Below are 23,357 nucleotides of genomic sequence, written 5' to 3'. Positions count from 1 at the left end.
AGTACTGTATGAGTGGAACTGTCCACACTGGTACTACAAGTCTGTGGATGCGGAACGCAGGAAGTGTATCTGAGGCTTAACAAAGAGTTAAGCATGCATTTCAGATAAATGTAAAAAAAAAAAAAGAAAAAATATATATAGATATATACCAGCACACATTTTTATAACTGGGAAACAGGACATGATAATGACTTATGCTTTTTTAAAATGTTTTTATTGAATTTGAATTGGTAGGTTTTAAAAAACTGCTTTTAAAAACAATAAAGCAATCAGGTAAAACAATATTACTTTACTGCATGGACTTTAATTCAATATGCACAATGAGGATGTAATTGTCTTCTAGTAATGCTATTATTCGCTTAAAAACAAGGCAAAAATTATAAATAGTAAAAAAACAACAACACCACAATAGAAAAGCAACCGTTGTGATCATTCACTCTTTACATAATGACACTTTATAACAAAAAGGCTGTGACTTGAGCTAGCAAGCAATATATATATAGATACATTATTTGGACTTTGAAACAAGCAAACAAACAAATTGTTGCTTTAATAGCATTTAAAGATAATATAATTAAAGGTGCAGTGTGTAGGATCTGGCGGCATCTAGTGGTGAGGTTGCAGATGCAACCAACTGAGCTGAACTGAACTTCTCCTGTGTGCCGAGCTTGTAGGACAACTATAGTGGCCGACGTGAAAACGCCAATGGCCCTATCTAGAGCCGGTGTTTGGTATTCTGGGGTACAGTAGAAACATGGCGGCTGGGTTTGTGAAGAGGACACGCGCCCTATGTAGATATAAACAGCTCATTCTAAGGTAACGCAAACACAACAATTTGTGTTTTCAGGTGATAATTCACAAAAAAAAAACATAATATTATATTCCATTTCTGCCAATAGAACCCCCTCAATGCTACACACTGTTACTTTAAGCTTAACCAGTATCATAGTTTTAATAGTGAAAGGAGAGCATGATGTATACAATAGAAAAAGTAGTAATTATACATGTTTCTGTGCATTTGTACTGTGTGTTATAGTCCCACATTTTAAGATTTTAAGTGCTATTCATTTATTAAAAGCCATCTGATGGCCAGTTCTGAACAGTCTGTGAATATGAAACTGCATTATGCTGACGAAGTATCCAAAGTGAATTCTAACTGTAGTTGAAAAAATATGTATTTCATACATTTTCAATGCCTGGATTGATTGTTCTCCCTTCGGGGAAAGGCCTATGTGCTTTGACATTTCAGAAGTGCGCACTCCTTCGCCGCTGCTCCAGCACCCATCCAGCAGGGTTCATGTCCAGCTTCAACATGTTGAGCACCCATGGGTCCTGCTGCGCCCCTCTAATGAACTCCTCAAGGTTAATATGACCTGTGGAACAAAAAGGTCAAAGCAGGATTAAATATTCTGATACAACAAAATATTCCGTTGATAGTTGCTCCAAAAGTGCCTTCATTCATTCATTGAATCTAATCTAATCTAATCTAATCTTATTATTAGGTATGCCATCATTAAAACATGACATGTGATTAAAAGCTTACCATCTCCATCACTATCGACGGCCAGTAATATTCGATCCACAACCTCATCTACTGTAAGCTGTGAGTCACTCACGTCCGTTTTTGAGCCTTTCTTTATCCGGAAGAGGCTCTGGATGGAAAGAAAAATAAAACATGTTGTATTTTATGTTAATAACACAGAAAATATTGTCATATCAACCACCTTTTTTAGCATAAACTGCAAGTGATGATGCATACAGTCAGTAACTGAAGATTGACGTTTATATTCAACAATGATGTAACTGGATAACTTTACCACAGCATTATGTTCAATTTGTCATTATATATCTATTGACGCCTATAAATCTGGAGTTCAAAGATTGTACTGGTGCAAACCAGTATGCAAATTTATGACCTTGCATAATGTTTTGCTTTAAATGAAGAGAAATTAATCATAGAAAAGACACAGATTGACATATTGGCAGATAAAAAACACAATACCAAACTGGTAGTCGGAAAAAGAAAGCAGGTCCTTCTTTCCTTCATGTGCATATTTTAATACACAGCTTTTATCTCAATGGAAAAAAAATAGAATCCAGCAGAGAAACAAAGTGAATATTTTGGTTCAGACTTAAACCTGAGCGATTGTGGTTTAGATAATCCAGAATGCACATGTTTTCACATTCACTGTCAGACTTGTAACTAGCCACCGGATTGATGATAAAATGATGTAGCTTAGCACCAACACTGCAAGATAATTTGGAGACATCAGTATGGCCAGTAAATCAGTAAATCATTAGGGAAAAAAATAATAGTTGCCAAGAAAGAGCTTATTTTGTATCTAATTGTTCTCCAACTGTCTTCATCATTTTGAAACCATAAAACAACAGATGTTGAGGATGACTTATTTTCACTTCTGCCAGCAAAAGTGCTATTTTTAAGTTACATAACATACATAGGTAGGGTAGGGATTTGGCGTAATCAGCATAACTAATCTTGAAACCTATTTTTGTTACTATGCTGGAGTAGAGATCACAGAATGAATGTGTAGCTGACCAGGCAGTGGGACTGAGGGGAAATGACACAGAGTTGAAGGTATTTTAAAGATTCGGGGCTTTTGAGAAAACTTTCAAGTACAGTGAAGTGCTTTTGGCATTTTAGAGAGTGATAGTGAATGGGGTGAACGAGAGGATGACAAAGTCCACAGCCTGTTCTGCAGTGCTGAACAGTAGGGGAAAACATTGTACCCTAGATGAAGATGTTGAAAATATCATGGAACTGTTGTCATTTGTTGCTCAAGTTTGGACTTGAAACTTTCTGTAAAAGAGGAACTTCCTGTAAAATCCCCTTTTTTAAGCTCAGTATTTCAGTTGCATCCAACACCCATAAGACATTTTGTTGTAGTTGACTTATAGGATGACTTACATCGATTATTGACCATAGTTCGTCCCTGTCCACATAGCCGTTTCCGTCTTTGTCATACACCTTGAATGACCAGCGCAGTTTATGCTCCGTGTCTCCCCGGAAAACAAGGTTCAGTGCTGCCACAAACTCAAGGAAATCAATTGTATTGTCCTGAAAGGTATAGGTTGAATGAGAATATTTGGGTCACATTTTTTTGGTAAAGATGTACAGTATGCCAGGCTGTAACAGCTTTTACTCTCTCACCCCATTTCGGTCAAAAGCTCGAAACATGTTCTCCGCATAGTCAGACGCTTCCCCTGTCGGGTCCACACCGAAGAAACGCTTGAACTCGTGCAGGAAAAGTAGTCCACTTGGGCACTCCATGACAAACTTTTTATACATGTCCTGAATTGCTTTGACATCGATCTGCTCACTGTTCTCTGTATGCTGTGTCTGCCCCATGGCTGGCTGGCTGCTGATTCAACAGTCCATAGTCCTGAAGCCTTTGGGTATATACTCTGCGATGGAGTGGCAGACTTGAAATGGGCATCTCATACTCTTAGGTGTTGTTGTTTTTTTTAACCCTGTGGAATCCCAAAGCTCCAGTTTACGTATGAGACAGGCGATTAGTGTGGCCGCAGGATTACTACGGTATTATGTTAGTGGGGTTTCCTCTCTGAGTTGATTAGGTTGCAGCTAAATGTGAGTCTAGGCCAAACTTTGGCCCGCATGATTCAAATTAAAGGTATGTACAATCCAATAAAGTGGCATACAGTATATTGCCACTGCTGATAGAAAACAAATAAAACACTAAATTTGAAATGACTATAAGTAATGGAAGGAAATATGACCAGGAAAGCCCGGTTTGGGCAATCAAATAAAAACTTGACTGTAATGTCCAGTATGTCAACATAAATGTTATGTGCTTTCAGTAAATTTGCATTGCTTTTAAAGGGACAGTGTGTAAGATTTGGTGGCATCTAGTGCTGTGGTTGCAAATTGCAACCAACTGAATAACCCTCCACTCACTCCTCCCTTTTTAAAGTAACGCTGTTCATCTCGCTCAGAGGCCATCCTTACCATAATAACAATATGGTTGGCGGCTGGCGGTACCACAGTTTTGCACTCTGCGGCTCACATTACCGCAGTTTCACAAGCGTGACGGAGAACTACCGCGGCCTCAAGGTTACATAGAACCAGTGTTTGGTTTGTCCTGTTCTGGGCTACCGTAGAAACATGGCGGAGCAACACGGGGGACTCCGTGAAGAGGACCCGCTCCCTATGTAGATATGCTCATTCTAAGCTAACAAAAACACCTGATTCTTGTTTTCAGGTGATTATACACTAATGAAAACATAGTTATGAATATTATATTCCATTTCTGCTAATAGATCAGTGGAAATACTACACACTGGCCCGTTAGCAGAGCTTTTCCTCTGAAAACAGATGCGAAACAGAGAAACAGAGCGACACCTTTCACATTGCACGTAATAATCCATTGTTAAAAAGACAAAACAAAATGTGAATTACTGCAGCTTTAAAAGTAAGCAATGCCAATATATCAACCGGTTTATCATCAAGCGGCAACCTCTAATAAATCTAATAAAGCTCACTGCCAAGATTTGGATTTTTTACACAGTCTATGTATGTCATTGATAATCTTCTGACTTTTCTTGTAGCTCCACCTTCAAGTTGACATTTATGAGTTAAATGTCTCAACAACTATTTGTTAAAATGCCATGATTTGTGTCCCTCTCAGGATGAATTGTAATCCCTTGACTGACTTGAGTTTTGTTTATTGCTCACCAAACTGAGCTGCGACAAGCCTACTGCTTCAATTAGTATGATTCTTATACATAACACATAAAGGACCCTTGCTCGTCCTGTTAACTTGTACAAAAAAAGAAGTTGGCAACATCAACTGAATAAGAGTGCTCTTTACTCAACACATTTAAGCACAGTTTATGTTTACAGTTTAAACAGTTTTTACCTAAATAGAGTATTTCCTTGAAAGAGTGAGTGTGTTATGTTTCTTAATACAGACACGTGGCTTCATGTCCGTGACTTTATCTGCCAAAATGGCTGATGTCCAACTTCACTTCTTGCTGTCGTTAATCAGTCATAGCGTTGTTCTCCTCGGAAAGAAGACGCTAAGAGGCTAAGGCACTCTAGGTCATGCTAATTTGGAATTGGTATATCAATCTCTTTTAATCAGATTGCGTTGGCTCTGCGGATCGGCTAGGGAGATGAGATCCCTCAGGAGACCTCAGTGTGTCCAAATTAACACGAGTGCCCAACGACTTTTTATACAGTTGATGGTTACTTTTTGTTTGTACTAAATTGTCCAGCATCCCAATCAATTATTAGATGGACGTCACTAAGTGTTGCTATGTTTTTAAGTAATTCTGTCCAGAGTACCTCTGTTGTTACTCAAAGCATAAAAAAACAAGCCTTCAAGTCTATCAAATGAAATAAATGAGTTGGTCAGTGGCTTGTTAGAGTGTTGCAGCCTCTTGGTAAACAGTGTTTAACTGCTGATTTCTTGCCCACAAGACTGTTGTGCCCTGCCAGTCGGGATGAAATGATACAAAAAAAGAACTGGTCTATTTAATAATCCCAAATGTATAGTTTGGGATTCCTTTCATGCCAATGTCTGATTGGTAAGTGCTGTGCAATCCACATTGAAATCCCTGAGAGGTGATTATAGGTAACGAGAGAGAGGTAAGATTATCAACAGGAGGTCCACCAGAAGGAGGTCCACCAGAATGATGACCTGTAAAGTATCTGGCTCTTCATGCTCATCCATTTTATTATTGTCAATATATTCTGGAATTTGCAATGAGGGATAATCATTTAGTTGCTTATTATTGTATCCATGCAGAAGAAGGTTGTTGGTGGTGGTAGGTAGTAAGCTACATGTCTTTTACAAATAAATATTAGATCATGCTCTGGCAACTTCCTGCTGCTCCTCTTTATACACGTTGTGAGTTCGTAGTTCATCACTTTTGTTTTGGTGCTGTAACCTTAGAGAACCTGGTTACTCTTCCTTTTATGTTGTTGATCTGATTATGTGGCACTGTCCGGCGTAATCCGTAAATCTTTTTGCACTGAGACTGGTATGCCTCAGACTGCTTCCCAAAGGTCAGCACAAACAGACTCAGCACAAACAGACTGTGGCAACTGGGCGTAAGTATGTTTTAAGATCCCCACCTCTCTTCTTTACCCCAACACACCCATGTCACAAAACTGACAATGGATAATTTGAACCCCTTTCAAAAAATAAAAAGCATCCATAGGCCTCTCTTACTGCAGACCTTTTGACTTACTTACTTACCAATAACACTTACGATGGCAGCGCCCCTTGGCATCGGAAACCGAAACACGGAGACACCTTTTATCGACAGTATGTGATGAACCAGGCTCTCAACTAACTCCGATGTAAACCCACCAGCGGCGTTATTCAGCGATCGGAGTAAGTGACGTAGTATTAATAGCGCGAGAATCCGCTAAGAGCGGGCGTTAGGGGAGGTGGATGGGTCAAACAACACAAGATTTTCAATCAGGAGACCGCTGTTCGGGTTCCACGTGAAACTAAAAGTAACTTTGACTTTTTTTTACACGTAAGTCGTTAGTCATGTGACTCATCGGTATCGTTAGTGCCGTGAGTCACGTGAGTTGTTAGTATTGTCAACCCCATGAGTCATGCGAGTAGCTAGTCACATGAGTCATTAGTCAGTCAAGTTAACATCAACCACGACCGTTTCCTAACTCTGACTAAGTGGTTATGTTGCCTAAACCTAACTTCCTGTGAAAACGGAAGTTATTTTGAAAGGACACTATGTATGTAACAAGCATATATTGACACATCCAAAAGTAATGCAAGAGGGGTACCTCGTGCGTCAGTCTCCAGTACTGAGGGGCACTGACCAAGCGAGGGTTTTTGATGAGTTGGGAGTAAGAATGTGTTGTATTTACAACTTAGTTCAAATGTCTTCTGTAAAAAAGGCCTATTGAAATGCAAATACAGATACCCAAATATAGAGAACCCTACAGCCCGAGTGACCAAAAGTGTACCCAGGAAAAATAGTCAAATTGTTTCGCCACATTGAAAAAAGATATTGTGATACATTTTTCATATCACATTTTGAATGCTCCATTCCCTCAATTATTGTGGCACAATGTCATATGCAAGTGGCTCCTTCTAATATGCCCATTGCCAACCTAACCAGTCTACTTTCGATACATTTCATATCTTTCTTATGCAACATGAACGTGTTTTAAATGTTGATGAAACAAAATGTAGACAGAAGATAATCCTGCCAACTTTCCATATCCAAACCCTTAAGGGTTCTCACATTGAAATTGTCTAATGTTGCAAATATTTAGGTGTAAATAAACGGCTCCTTAATCCAAGATCCTACATAAGACTATTTGTTACTTTGCATCACTTTTACTGTTACCAGGTTTATTAATGTTATACTTAGTCACCATGACGTCATACAGCAAGATATTGAGTCAATATAGAGGACAACACTTTGCATATTCTGTGATTTATCCCAGACATGCAGACCAACTGCAAACCTTTCTCACCTCTTCATTTTGGTGAGCTCATTATAGTGTTATGTATGAAGGAATTATTTGTCTGTGGCTCTTACAGTCATTACCAATAGTTCTATACAGCATGCATTACTTATTTCTTATTATTTAAAAACAATTCAATTTACTTAAATAAATCTGACATGTCGTGTACACATGACTTTTGTCTTTGTCAATTGGGTGGAAAGTGAAATTATTTTTTACACTTAAAGCTGAAGTAGACGAGATTGGAGCAAATGTGATTAAAAAAAGTGATTTATTTGCGGCATATGCAAGACTGCAAGAATGAAAACAAGCAGTAAGAGCTGACCAGAGGTCTGCTGTCCATCTGCCGTCTATGAGAGCTGGCTGTAAATCACTCGCGAACTCCGACCAAACGGTCAAACTAGGCAGCGCTGATCAAATATGAATCAATATTCTGTCACGTTAATGCCCATTTCTTGTTTTCAGAATCATCTTGTAGTATACAGCTTAACTGTAAAATGACTTCACGGGCTTAGATTTTTTTAAAATTAGCAGCTCTGTTGAGGCCAAGTCTAGAAAAGGTTTTACTCTTAAGAGGATTTAATGAAAGGCATCATGGGTTAGTCCACTCAAGACCTGAAGCTGCCAGGAAGAAAAAAACAAAAACAAGAAGAAAAAAAAAACAAGATTGCTGGCTAATTGCAATGTAATCTGGTATTATAATGCAAACATATTTCCACAGTACTCTGTATATTTAGTTTAATTGTGTAGATAACTTTATTTAAAGTTTAATTACTGTATATATGGACAAGTCTATAGCACAAACAAAAGTAGCATACCACAGCATTTATAGCCTAAGCTAATTTGTAATGCCTGTTCAGATGGACCTTTAAAATAACATTTTGAGTCCACAGATTTGTGTTATACAATTATTTTATATTTCCGGAATACATAATGCACTCAATTTCAATTTGAATTTGCATTAAATGAAAAAAGAAAGAAAGAAGAGGGGATCATAATATTAAAAAAAAAAAAAAAAATGTCTGGTCATATTAGTTCAGGTGAATTAGGTCTGTGTGTGGGTTTAGGATTTGTTGGCACTCTTTGTAAATTATGTTTAACACAACAGAGTCAAGAAGCCTAACAAGATTAGGCTCTTGGTGGAGGGATTCTCCTCACAGGGGTCTGACCTTCACGTCCTCTGTTGATCTCATGTTTACTCTCTTCTACTGTATCTGTCCGCTGATGCATAGTACGTACTGTCAAGTTTCTAAAATGTTTGCACCCATGCTGTGTCCAAAAATGGTAAATAAAGAGAAAGTGCCAACATATAAATGAAGGAATAGAATAGATGACATTTATGTGGCAAAGGTTATTAGGTATGTACTAGAGTATATCAATATTCATAGTGTCAGCATTGGACAGTAATGCATTACACTCAGTGGCCACTTTATTAGGTACATCTAATCAGTACTTGGTGACATTGTTGGAAATACAATTATACATTTATAATTGAGATGGTAGTTAATGGTGGTGTTGTTCTGGTTTACATTATGTTGAGATGTTTCTTATTTTCTGTCCTTTCCATTTACATATAAGGGGGGCATAATATTAGAAACTCCTCTGAATATAATGCATCCTAGTACAATAATATCACTAACTATCAATTCAGTGCTAAAGCACATCATTTAATGAACACATCTATGACATCGTCAGCAAAAACTTAACGTTACCTGAGCAACACTAAGTTCCTGGGAGTCCACTTAGCTGATGACCTGTCCTTCTCCATCAACACCACAACAGTCATCAAAAAAGCCCAGCAGCAGCTCCACCCCCACTGTGAAGACTCAGAAAGGCAGGTCTCCCCACTCCTCACCTCATCAACTTCTACAGGGGGACCATTGAAAGCATCCTGACATACAGCTTCACTTCCTGGTTTGGGAGCTGCAGGGCAGCTACGAACCACGGCAGCTAAACAGGATTGTGAAGACAGCCAGCAGAATCATTGGTACCCCATCTCCCTTTCCTGATGGAGATCTATCAGTAACGCTGCATTCGCAGAGCTTCCTCCATCATTAAGGACCCCCACCACCCCTTCCAACGGCCTGTTCTCCCTCCTGCCGTCTAAGAAGCGGTACAGGAACATCTGCTGTAGATCTAGCAGGATGCTGAACAGCTTCTTCCAAAAAGCTGGAAGGCTTGTAAATGGACTGTGTCCCCTCCCCACACACACACACTCACAACAAACCCCCCAACATTAACACAGAAACAGTTTGACAGCTAGTCACCTGTCAAGCACAATTTGGAACAGTAATGCAAACAGCACCTTACTAAGGACATTAATGCACTTTTCTCTGCTGCTAAACACAACTGCTAATTGTGCGTAATTGTGTTTGGAACGTTGTCTTGTTTTTTATTTTAGGTATTGTTAATTTTAATACTTATTTATTCTATCTTTTTTAATGCACTGACAGGAGCTGGTGAGAAACAATATTTTGTTTTATTCTATGTATGCAAATACTCAGTGAAATGACAATAAAGGGAATCTTGAACATTACAGGTATAATAAATGTAGCTTTAACGGTAGAGCAGTTGTATTGTATTGCAAGACTGTACAGGTGTGTATGTGACTAGTCTTTTCTCTTTTTTTTATTATTATTTCTGACATACTATCATCAGTGCTTCTCATTATAGCCAACAACTTGCCATCCACATGTTGAGTTATCTAGAGCCCATTCGTGGTGATTTATTTGGGGGGAATAAAGATCAACTGATGATTAAAAAAACAATATTTTAAACTGTCAAAATATGTCCACTAGATGGTGATGTTGGTTCACTGCTGGAGCTTTTGGTTTTGGGCTGCACACTGTGGGTTGTGGTATGATTTACATGAAGCAGGTTATTGGGAAACTATTATAATACTTCACAACTATCCAAATACAAACATCCCAAGAGTCACCAAATCAAATGTTGACATTTGTAATTCAGAATTTAGGGGATTAGATGATCAATGTAATGAAATGTCCCAATTCATTGCTATGAAAATACACACCAGCATCAGTAGCACATGTCCTGATAAAAAGTATATCTCTTATTGCATTCACACCAATTTTTAATTAAATTGAATCAATTCTACTGGATTGTATCACTCTCAAATGCATTTATCAACATGTGCATTGCAAAATATTAGAGCGTGTTGTCATAAACCTGTTTCTGTTGCTTAATATTATTACACATAATATATGCAGGTACTATTCTGCTACTTAGCGTCACTATAATGCCAATAATATATACTTTATGTAGTGTAACTGTTGTCTCACTGCATTGTTTTAGTCATTGATGAAGATGATGAAAAGACAAACATCTAAAATGCCTTTTTGTACATGGTGCAAAAATGTGTTTTATTTTTCATCTCCTCCTTCAAACCTACACCAAAATGATTAAGTGTAAGATACATAATCATACATATCATACAGATGATACAGATTAAACACAATGCTGCGAGGTGTGTATCACACTGCACATTTGATGAATACAGTAAATCCTAGAGTTGCATCTGTGCCAAAGCACATTTTTTTGCATTTTTAAATCTACTGCCAATATTCTGTACAAACTCTATTTTAAATTTATGTAGAAAAGCAAAAAAAAAAAAAAAAAGTGGTACCTCAAGGTCCACTAATTAGCTTTTTCCGAAGCTTTCAATCTTACAGTCTCTCAGTGGATGGGGATTGCTCAGTTGCCATCACTTTCCATTAGTATGGAACATCGGTTACGTGATAACAGGCCTGTTTGAATCTGATCATTTTCTGTCTGCTGGAACGACATGTTAAGAAGTAACTGTTTACAAATAGAAGGGAGACAAAATCAAAATGCAGAAAGCATGCAGTGGCACCTACAATGACTCGATTGGAAGACTTGAATGGCTTTTTTTGCAGAATGCTGTTGTTAAATTATACACTGTGATCACAGATCTAATCACTGTGCTGCAATATTTCCATGCTATCTCATGTTGTCTGCACTTGAATGGCCACTGGGTGATGACAGAAGATCACAGCAGCAGCACCAAACCTCCATTAATCATATCTTTTTCATCTATTGCTCATATCTTATTTCTGTACTTGCTAGTGATACTTCCTCCATCTGTTACCTTCTGTCAATATACTGTAGGTGGAAACTCTTTTCATTTTCTTCCAAAGGTTCAGATGCTGCAATTTTTTTTTTACAAGTAAGGCTTCAATATGTTATTCACTGATATCATCCCCTATATGGCATACAATGATGCTTAATTTCAAATATGACTTAGATATGATAGCAGCACACGCACAATAATGTTCCAGAGACAACACTATTCTCTTCTTGAGTTACAGAGCTTCATATTGTCACAGCTGATGGATCCAGCACAGGCAGGGAGGACTCAGAGACTGGCAGATTCAGTGAGGATACTTTAATATTGCAAAAAAAAAAAAAAGTTTAAAAACTGAGAGTCCAAAAGGCAGGTAAGCAACACTCCATGCAGCAACAAAAGACAAACTGACAAAGAATGAAGGAACTGGGCCGGTACAAGTCACTAATGTGGAAGTGGGAACAGGTGAGCAACAAAACTACGGTAACATCCACAGTTAGGTTTAGGCACTAAGAGCACTTAGTTACTCTTATGCCGGGATCAGACTACACAATATCAGCCCGATTATAGCCCGACACCGCTGTCGTAGGGGATCGGGAACAATAAATGAATGTCGTGTGCGAAAATCGATCTTCTTATCTCGTGTAGTGTGTCATAGTACACGACAACCATCGCCACGTCCGGGACACCCCAAGACACCCGAGGAAATTTTTCGTCTAGTCTGTCAGAATTTTTTTTCTTGACACGCCTAGTGTGACATCTCCAACGACGTGTTCCTATGCATTGACCAATCAGATGCTCTCTCAAGTCAGGTCACTTGGTAATAAACAAACATGGCGAAAAGGGGGAGGGATGCCGAGTTTGCTGCTGTCAGGTTGGACAACGAAACTGACGAAAAAATCATTGAGTTGTGGCAACTGTACCCCTCCCTATTTGACGTTTCGTCGAGGGAGTACCATGACAAAGTCAAAAAAGAAAAATGTTGGCGAGAAATAGCAGAAGCACTTCATCAACCAGGTGAGTAGATATGCTATGATATGCTAGCTATGCCGGTATATCCCTGGTCCTAAATATGCTAAATTATCATTACCCAAGCATTGACAGTTGCTTCAACCGCCTCCCCGGTGACGTCTGAACTCGCGCATGATCGTGGAATATGATGTGCCATGATTGGTCGTGGTCATACGTGCAGTCTTGCCAGTCACCCAACACAAGACACTGCAAGAGTTTATGGCGCTGTGATTGTTAGATTTGACATGGTGACCATCGTCAAAGACAAAAATATTGTGTAGTCTGATCCTGGCATTAGGAAAAATGTCACGGTTGGGGTTAAAATAAGTATATAAATTAAGTGAAATACGTACTGAAACAACGTAACATAACTACAAAAAACACGTGGTAAACGTCATAGCTGCCCACCATAAGCGGTCTTTCTTGCATTTTATTGTACGTCACTAACTCTGAGCATGGCATACATGGCATAATCTACAAATGTCACGTCAAAAGCAAGAATGACGTTCGTATTGCACGCTAAATGCCTCGCGCATTATCGTGGCTTTCATACGTCTTTTCGTGTGAACGGGCTGTTCAGCCAGGGGTTTTATTCACCTCTGAACTGGAGCATTTGATTCTTATCCTTCTTTGAGGACAGATCTTGCCCTGCCTGGAGAGCGACAATCATTTATTTATTTATTATCTACTTTATTTTTTTTTATTTCAAGGAGCAGTGCAGGGAGGTTGGAAAATAGTCAGGGTCACCGCTGTTTTAGGAGGATTATTTGCAGACTTTCAGAGGCTTTTCGTAAAATCTCATATCCTTCTCAGTGTGAGAGACATTATTCACTGAATGGAAGCATCCTTTTAAGATGTACTCCAACCAAAGAGATCCTGAAAATTTCTGAAAGCCTTTTATTTCTTAAATTTATTAACACGACACACACTCCCATGTGAACACATTCAGCAACTCCCTCGGCCATTCATTCACTGTTAATGTTTGAAAAAATTGATTATTTTGCTGTTGGTTAGTATTCGTCAGTGTAATAGAGAAGCAAAATTGCCTTAGTGTGATCATAAATAACAGATAAGAGTGATCAACCAGAGAACAAACTAGTTTAGTTTTTTATTCATTTTTACAGAATCTGAATTCCAAATTGAATATTACAAACACACATACACAAATGTTATGAATGCAATAAAACAGACAAAAAAAAAAGACCAAATGGCTCAAGGTGATAGCATGGTGATGTAAAAAAAAAAAAAAAATGGCAATGGAATGGAAGAGGAAAGCTTTTTTGTGAGGCAACACAAGCAATTTTCTTTCTTAATTGGCACGCGTTGAAAGAATATATTTGGAGACAGAAAGTGTTCTGATGCTTTGAAAAGATACAACTGAAAACCCGGAGGTGTTTGCCCACAATGACCAAAAATGGCCTTGAAGTCCAATGGCCAACTATTATAGAAACTGAAACTATAGAAACAGTATTTACATCAGTTTAACATTACTGTGTCACCTGAGTAGACTTTATTTGGCACATTATACTAGTATAAGCTAGTTCGTTGGTGACTTCAAATGGATGCACAAGAATCTGCCTTTCAGAATAAAATCCCCAGTCAAGGAACAAAATGTGAAAGGAGTTGACACAATACTTTTCTGGTTAAGAAATGGGCTCTGGGTAATGTCAGACTTTTGTGTAAAACATTTTTTTAAAGCTCCCCTAACATATATATTTTTAAGCCTTTTTTGCCTTGCTGCTTATTTGGACTGAAATAGTACTGTTGGGTCAGTACATTGGGTCTCCCTGCTCTTATGAATCCTGTTTTCAGCAGCATAGGTCAGCTTTGAGAAGAAAAGCTCTGATAAACCCACTGTACACTGCCTGCCCAGGACCAAACATCAGGCAGAAATATTTAGCAACTAGCTGGTGTACATCTATAGCAGCTAAAGAGCAGGAAAACACAGCTAGCTAAAAGGAGAGTTAATACTGGACTTTCTACTTGGATTGCTAATGATAAATACTCATGTTGCTTCAGGTTTGCTGGATGTGTGAATAGCCAGTTTTGTAAAGCCGTAATATATCTGATCTTTGTCAGTTTATTTGGGAGCTCTTGTGCACCAGAGTGCCTGCATTATTATATTACAGTATTGTCAGAAAGTTTCCATTGTTCGACTATGAAAGACAGACAACTCAAATCCTTTTTCATATTACATAACTGAACAAAGAACAGGTGTTTAAATCTTCCTGGTTCAAACTTGAGCGGATGAGACTTATGGGTTGATTTCTAGAGAGAGTAATATGATTTCTCAGTTACTGTTATGGCCAGCAGTTTCATCCATTGTTTAATGAAAAAATCAAGGTCGATGCAGTGTTCCTTGGGACCTTTTCTTCTTTCCCCTGGCATCTCATGATGAACGGTCTGTAGAGGTCAATGGTCACCAATGGTGATGAAAGAGAAGAATAGGACGGATGATGGGAGGACGTATTGATTTTTAATTTCTCTCTGCACAACGTTCTGTCAACATAGGGTCCTAATGCTTCTTTACTCTTTCACTGACACATATGCGCATACCGCATACCACACACACGCACACGCACACGCACACGCACACGCACACGCACACGCACACGCACACGCACACACACACATTTACCTCTCTAAATCCAAAGAACAGGGCAGATGAATTATCTTGCTGGTTTCACAACAATCCTTGGTCCTTCCCCCATTCTATCACATCCCCATTTCTCATGTGCAATGACCAGCAGTCAGAATGGGTGACATTGAACAACATACTTGATATACTTCATGCTTTAAGGAGACGTGTGTACTCCCGAGATAGCTTGGGTATTTTAGCACCTAAATATGAGATTTTATTTACCTTTTCTAGGTTAAAAACAAAACTGTTTGACTGAATAAATTATATGTTCATACATAAAAGCATTCAGTAGAGTGTAGTCTTTCATCAATGTATAATAATCTCCCAGTTGGCCATTACATACACTAGCAGTGTTTTATTCACATTTTGAATCACATTAGAAATGCTGTATGGAAAAAAATTGATAAAACGCCCTACCTCAATTGCGGAAAAATGTTTTTACGCTGGTAAAAAGTTGTTTTTTGCCTTTGTTGGAAAAAGGGGTTGATGCGCTAAATGGGATATAGAAATGCCTTTGCTGAACTTATTGGGTATATGACGGCATTAACTCTAGCCAAATAAGTTCTGACGTAGCGAACGTTTAACTCACATGACTGATCAGTTGTTTCCGCTGTCGGCTTCTTCTTGGATATTTCCATAACATGTGAATGCTAGTTTTTGTGTCTCCAAACAGCATGAAACATGGCCAACACTAGCTGACATGAAAGAACAATTAAAACTTGGCCAATTGAAATAAATTCCTGCAGACCTCTCTATTATTCTCTCGTAGAAGGTGGCCAAGCCGTCTTGTTTCCAGTTCGCAACCTCTACTTCTTCTAAGATCTGTTTACTGGTATTGTGTAGTGGCAGATTACAGCCATGCATAGCGTATAGTGCCAACTTCTGACCAAACTAAGCTGTAGCTGAATTTATTCGCTCCAAACCAGTGCGACATTTCAAGTTTCCTTAAAATTAGCTTGACAATTGAATGGAAACACGGCTACTGTCAACTATATGACAAAATAGTTATACCAAGATAGTCAAATAGCGGCCCTATGGTGGAGGAAAGGTCATGGGGATTCATTTCTTTCAGAGGTTCAGATGACAAATAGCAGGCTGCATTTTTTATACACTTAAACTCTGTTCTAGCAATTCACTGTTATCATCCCCTCTAGCCCATGACATAATTTATGCTTCATTTCAAATATGACTTTGCTATGATAATAGCAAACACACAATAACTTTCCAGAGTCAAACCTATTCTCTTCTTGAGTTACAGAGCTTCATATGCATCACAGCTGATGGATGCAGCACAGACAGAGAGGACCCAAATGCAGAGGATACATATTGCAAAAAAAGCTTAAAGATAAAAGTCAGGCAGGAACAACAGGCAGATTATAGGCAAAAAAAAACAACTCCATGCAGCAACAAAGACAAACCGACAACGAACGAGGGCACTGGGCTGGTATGAACAGTGAGTGACTAATGGGGAAGTGGGAACAGGTGAGCAGGAGGTCCGGTGACTGCAGGGCTAACGAGGGACAGGTGAAACTAGTCAGGGCGGGGCAGACAATCAAAATTGGCAGGAAAGTTATCTGAAATGAGTGGAGAGATGGGTATCAAATTAAAACAGGAAACACTAAACATACAGAATGTTCATAGCTAAGTAATGCACTGTAATTTGTGTATATTACACAAAATCAATTTTTGTGTATTCACGAAGAATCGTGAACCAGGAAATATGAAGAGCGGCGAATGCCGAGTAGGGAGGAGGTCAGGGTGGATGGGTGAGTCAAAAAACACCAGACTTTTGGTGCCTTCAAATGAAGCTTGTGATCTTGTGTTTACAACATGGGAAGTCATGTACATGATATGCTTGGCGTTCAAGTGGTTAAGTCGTGAGCACTGCTGCTAAGCAACAGCAATATTAACGTTACTGTTGCTGTGTAGAAACCACAGAGGCTAACAATTTAGCAAGCTAGCAAGTGGGTAACATAATGTAGTAAATGCAAAGGTATAATGGTATAAAGGTATAAAACTTCCATGGCCTCCATTTCTGACAACGTCAACAAACACGTCACAACTCGTGAACTCTGAGCTTTCAGAAAGTTTCCAATTACGAAGTCTGAGGAAAATGTTGATATTCCCAACGGCCTCATCTTTATCCTCTGTCATTATGCCTTTGCATTTACTACATTTAGTTACCCACTTGCTAGCTACTTACATTGTTAGCCTCTGTGTCTTCTAGATGCCGATAGTAACGTTAATATTGCCGTTGCTTAGCAGCGGTGTTATCACGACTTAACCACTTGAATGCCAAGCATATCATGACTTCCCATAATGTAAGCAGGAACTCATGAGTTTCATTTGGAGGCACCAAAAATCCCAACTACAGCCAGCAGGAGTAGTGCTAACGTGCACTTGAACACTCACACACCTGCAGGTCCCCTCTTGGCTAAAAATAAAAATATAAAAAAAAAAATCACCAGAGGGTTTTAAGACATGATTTTAGCATGATTTAAAACATGACCAACAGGGCACCGCCAAAATGTTCCTTGTTGGCTCGAAGGTCCCGTGTTGGTGAATGTGTAACAATACCAAAGTCCACTGTTGGATAGGAAGGTAAGCACACACACACACACACACACACACACACACACACACACACACACACACACACACACACACACGCACACACCAATCTAAAGTATCCCAAGAACATGGCAGATGAATTATCTTGCTGGTTTCACAACAGCGGCCCCTTGGTCCTTCCCCCATTCTATCACATCCCCATTTCTCATGTGCAATGACCAGCAGTCAGAATGGGTGACATTGAACAATACACGTAATAAACAGGCTTTATGGAGACTCGTGTTCTCCCGAGATAGCTTGGGTTAATTTACCACCTAAATATGAGATTTTCCTTTTTCCTTTTCTATGTTAAAGACGATAATGTTTGACTGTATAAAATACAGGCTTATAGGCTTGGATTGTTGGCGTTTCAAAAATCAATGGGTTTCTTTCTCAAGGGAGAATGACTGTGCACAGAATGGTGTGTGTCTCTATGAGTAATGGTTCAGGGAGAAATTGTCCAATCATCAATCAGCTTAGCAACAGCAACTAGGCACGGCAGGCTTGTCAAACGTTGGATTTCTCCACATGGTGTACATGGAGTTCTAATGAGAGTGATACTCAGAAGTTCCTGAGAAAAACAACAACAACAAAATAGATTAATATTAGAACGTTTATTGCACATTCTTGCTTTACAGCCACTTCCATTTTAAACAAAGGCCTGCGAGCACCTTTTGATACCTTCTAAATAGTGAATGCCGTTATTTTGGGGTGGTGCTGTGTGTTCGTGGGTGCCTGAGAGTGTGGTGGTGTGTGTTTATGGAGTTGTTTTTGTGCAAGGGGTGTTGTGGGGATAAGAGGCAGGGTTTGGGTTGAGAGCTATAGGAAATTCTGAATCATTTATAGAGTTTGATCCCAGCAGCACTGCTGAGCTAAAGCAGGAAAAACACCCATAGGTACGTGGAGGAGGCCACAGAGAGACCCATCAGACTAAAATGCACCGGATCAGAACAATATCTAATATCTAAAATATGAACAATATCCTAACACGCTATCACACTCAAAAACAATTTTTTTTTCATCTTCTACATTTGAGTTAAATTGATTTCTTCATCTTCAACGCCCCCTCGGGATTTAGAATCAGGTCTTCATCTGTCTCATAGTCGTATATTTTTTTTTGTCTTATGGCAGAAATCCCAGACCACAACACCAAACTTTAATGAGATGTTTCTTACCCCCAAGGCCCATATGTCTGCCAAATTTCACTGAAATTAAGTCAAATGTTTTGGAGATATTACATTGACAGATGGAGACTAATTTAAGATCTGAAAATGTGGGACTGTGCTCAAACTCTCAGGATGATTCTCTGGGAGTTGAAAATTTTATCCCGAAACAACAACACATCAATGTGGAGATATTGAAATTATGAGGAAATGGAAAGAGGAAAAGCCTCTGAATGTTTCCTGTATATTCTCAGTGTCTGTATTCACGTATGTGCACAAATTGGAGTGTTAGTGTAGTAAAATAGCCCCATTATAGTTAAATTATCATTTAGTTCCTGTTTATATGATACAGCTGTCCAGAGCAATTCAGCTGATTGTCATCCAACTTCTTTTCACTCCTTAACAGTCAGGGTTTGATCTTTCTTAGTCAAGTCCACATCTAGTAGATGCACTTTTGTGTTCTATTCGATCTCAACATCCAAACTCAACATGGGCTTCAGCCGATATCCCATTTGATACCAGTCCAGATTTTGTAAATCCATGAAAGTTTATGAGTAAAAGACCCAAGTTGATTGTCGATTTGAGGATGCCAGTACCAGCTTGCCTGGCTCAAACACCTAAGACTAAGACTAAGGGGTCTGTAAGGGGTCCCTCAAATCCATTGTTCTCAATGTAGACGCACGGAAGGTGTACTCAAACGCGAGAGCAATTCTGTCGCGGCAGCACACACTGCATGTCATGTGACAAGGAACAACCGATCACGGCTGGCACAGAATCTTTTCTTTCTTCCATGAATATCTGTCTACAGTAAATATATGAAGGAGAAGTTAATAATTTTAGTGCAGGGTTACCCAGAGCTTTACGATCTGTCCCGCGGACTATTTTACTTGCTTTACCCTTTCCGTCCGAGGACGTCACAACATCCGGTTGAAAGGAGCCAAACTGACACAGACAAATCGAGCGTAAAGCTACTGTGAGGGCTTTACAGTGCTGTAAATCCCTCACAAGTAGCTTGGGTTTTATATTGGAGTTGGAGATGTAGGTGGGTTAATATTGGAGTTAGTTGAAAACCTGTTTCGTCACAATCTGTTGCTAAAGGGAGCCTCCGTGCGTCGGTTTCGGATGCCGAGGGGCGCTTACCTAACGGCCGTATTTGACAAGTTGGGAGTGAGGACGGGTTGGCTAAATCACCGCAACTTCATCATCATCGTCATCACAGCACGTAGGTTTTGGTTGCTTAGTAACAGCAGGCGCAACAGGCACGCAATCTCCGAAGCACATTGGAAAGAAAAACAAAAATGCACGGCATGGGTTTTCCACACGTTTTTAGACGCGGCATGTGTACGGCTCCTAACTGATGCAAGAAAACTGTTCCCTAATAAACTACGTATGTCCGCATGTGAACTGTTTGTTTGATAGGCATTAAGGTGGAATACCTGGAAAAAAAATACATGCAGGAAGCCAGGATTTTTAGCATATACTGTATGTGCACATGTGTGTTTTTGCGTAGTAAAGACTGTACTTACCGTAAACAAAGATGGCCTCTCCAAACCTCATTAATGCTTCAATCTAACTGTTGAAACTATATTCTGATATTAAAGTGCCATTATTATGCTAATATATCTGGATCAGGTTTCATCTAGCAGCTCGCAGGCCAGCTGTGTGATTAAATATTGTTTAGAATCCAGGGCTGCCAACACTCAGGAACATCAGGCTTTTTTTTTTACACATTTCAGCATCATGGTTGATCCATAAACATTAAAGAGAACACAACAACCAGAGGTGCACACACACTTTCTTCTTCAAAAATTACAAAAGCATGTATGTTGAGTTTTGCCTCGTTTATTCTTTTCTAAAATTGCACTCTGTTCCGAGTTTATTAATGACCTGTAGACATCACAGAGCAGCAGGACGGATACGTCCATCTCCAAATTGAGAGATGCGCATTTGGCACACCAGCTGTAACTTCATTAATTATTTATATCTCCTGATATGGCAACAGGATCTAACAGTGATTAATGTTCAGCTAATATTACATTTGTAATACAGCGGCCGTCCTTGGGATGAGTCCTGAGCTCCATCAAAGCTGTCAGGACGCTAGCGGATTGACAGTGTGTTTTTACACCTCAAAGATATATTGTAAATTCAAGAGGAACCACACAAACTAATAACTATAGAGGGGAAACAACAGCAAAAAAAATATAATAAACATGATTTTATAATTAATGATCCACACAAAACTAATATGATTTGATGAGGAATCCAGAGAATCCTTGGAAAAAAATTTGATTATCTTCAGTGCAGTAATCATTTTAGAATCAGGGGGAAATCCTTCAACCCTAATATTCATAACTTCCCACAGCAGGCTGACTAACGCTTCAACTCCCTTAAGCTGTGTTCAGACCGATATTAGCACCGTGCAAAAAAAATGCAGCCCACACATTAATTTCAATGAAGCCACTGTGTCGATGCAGTGGGATGCCGACTCCGGCCAAAAAAATACAGGGTTGTCCTGAATAAACATTGGACCTGGCTCAATTTTTGCAACACCACAATTCAACATCATCTGGCAACACGTGAACACGTAAATAAAGACATGATTTTACTGTTTATCTCACGATTGTCACGAAGAAAGACAAAATGTGTAAGAGGTGGATTTATGGAGGACAAGTTGTATAAAAAAGTAAAAGTCTGGAAGGGTCAGACAATTTTCCTGTGTATAAACCTTTTAGGTCGTTGTTGAAATCCTCTTGAAAGGATTTGGTGGCATCTAGTGATGTGGTTGCAGATTGCAACCAACTGAGAACCCCTCCGCTCACTTCTCCCTTTCCAAGACTGTGGTAATGTGAGCTGCCCTGTGCCAAGTTACCATGCCATTGTTCCGACGGCACATTATTCCGAAAGCCTAATAGTCCAGAAAATGTCCCAAGAGCCCATTATCCCGAACAGAAGCACATAACTAATTATTATGCAAAATGACATCATGCCTCTGGTTGGTTTACCCTGATATCCTTACCCTAAACCTAACTAATCTCATTCATCATGCCTAAACTTAATCAACCCAACCAACAAAGGCATTCAAGGCATTCAAATTAGCCATGCGCTCCTGTTTATTGCACGGAGAGAATGTATTTTTGGAACAATGGGCCATCGGAACAATGGACAGTCCCCAGTGCAAAACCCTGGTAACGCCGTTCGCCTCGCGTAGAGGCAATAATAGCACTACTTTAAGAGCAACGGAAGTCAGTGGGCGGCCGGTGGTACCACTTTGCAGCTCCGCAGTTTCACAACCTTGTCTGAGAACTATGGTGGCCTTCAGGTAACGTAAAAACGTGAAAGCTCTCGCTTGAGTAAGTGTTTCGTTTGTCCATTCTGGGATTCTGTAGAAACATGACGGACTACGTGAAGAGGAACGCTCCATATCTAGATATGAAGGGCTCATTCTAAGCTAACAAAAAGACAGCAATTCTTAGTTTCAGGCGATTATACACTGATGAAAACATATATTCCCTTTCTGCTAATAGATTGCTACACACTGGCCCTTTAAGGCCAAGATCAGCAAATTACCAAATTAGTTAAATTGAGGCAGAGCAAAGACTTCTTATAAATAGAGGACTTTTCTTTGTTTGAATTAAAAATTGATTATGACATTAAGTGTGGCCATGCCATCCTGTTTTTTTTTTGTGACCAGCTGTTGATGTGTTGTTTTCTCTCTCTGTCTTGCTATCTTGCTAATTCACACTCTCGATGAGTAAATTGTGCGAAGCCGTGAGCGAAATGTAAACCTTTGTAGACGGGCTGTGGAGTAGAAAAATGATTTTCTGTTGCTAGTTTCTCTTTGGTGAGAGAAGCAGGGTGCAGTTAAAGAGGATTAGACGCATCAGGGCTTTTGACAGTCTGCTCTCACCGTAGCCCTGGAGTCATTAACGGAGAACAGAGATATCACACATGTAGGTGTTTCTTTATACCTATCTAGTACCTATCCAGTACTTACATTGCAAGAAACATGATCAGCAACTCAAAGTTTCCTCTGAAGCTTAGTAAGCTTGGCAAATGTGTGAATGCTCAACAGCTATGTCACCTGACAAAGTTGGCTAAAGTTGCACTTTCCATGTTTATACATTTTACACTAAACCAACTATTTCTTGTTCACTTACATTCCTGGACTGTGCCACAGTCGTGACTCTGTCGGTATGTATGGAACAGTGTTGAGTCTTTTGAACAATTAAGCATTTATTTTACAGCATAGCCTACAGCCAGGAACATTGTGTAAGTTGTTGTTGAGCTATAAGTCATGGAATAGTTCAACATGACCTCATGGGAAGGTGTATAAATAGCACATTC

General features: G+C 39.3%; 1 protein-coding gene across 1 annotated transcript; it reads right to left on the bottom strand.

Annotated features, from left to right (window-relative positions):
* Positions 1-307: 307 nt before the first annotated feature.
* LOC141762147 (guanylyl cyclase-activating protein 2-like) lies at positions 308-3,417 on the bottom strand. The gene is made up of 4 exons (XM_074626082.1): positions 3,170-3,417; positions 2,927-3,076; positions 1,544-1,652; positions 308-1,373 (listed from the first exon to the last, which is right to left on the bottom strand). Exons 1-4 carry the CDS (start codon positions 3,365-3,367, stop codon positions 1,246-1,248), a joined length of 585 nt encoding a protein of 194 aa, XP_074482183.1. The 5' UTR covers positions 3,368-3,417; the 3' UTR covers positions 308-1,245.
* Between the last annotated feature and the right edge of the window lie 19,940 nt (positions 3,418-23,357).

The sequence above is a fragment of the Sebastes fasciatus genome, chromosome 2 (genome assembly GCF_043250625.1).
Source record: "Sebastes fasciatus isolate fSebFas1 chromosome 2, fSebFas1.pri, whole genome shotgun sequence".
Classification (NCBI taxonomy): domain Eukaryota; kingdom Metazoa; phylum Chordata; class Actinopteri; order Perciformes; family Sebastidae; genus Sebastes; species Sebastes fasciatus.
Note: the sequence above shows the minus strand (reverse complement) of the source record. Positions and strands in the feature narration are given on the sequence as shown.

Coding starts and splice junctions, on each gene's coding strand:
- LOC141762147 (XM_074626082.1), bottom strand. CDS start 3,367: ATGGGGCAGACACAGCATACAGAGAACAGTGAGCAGATCGATGTCAAA. Junction 1,653..2,926: donor AACTATGGTCAATAATCGAT/GTAAGTCATCCT, acceptor CTTTCCATCCAG/AGCCTCTTCCGGATAAAGAA. Junction 1,374..1,543: donor CGTCGATAGTGATGGAGATG/GTAAGCTTTTAA, acceptor TTTGTTCCACAG/GTCATATTAACCTTGAGGAG.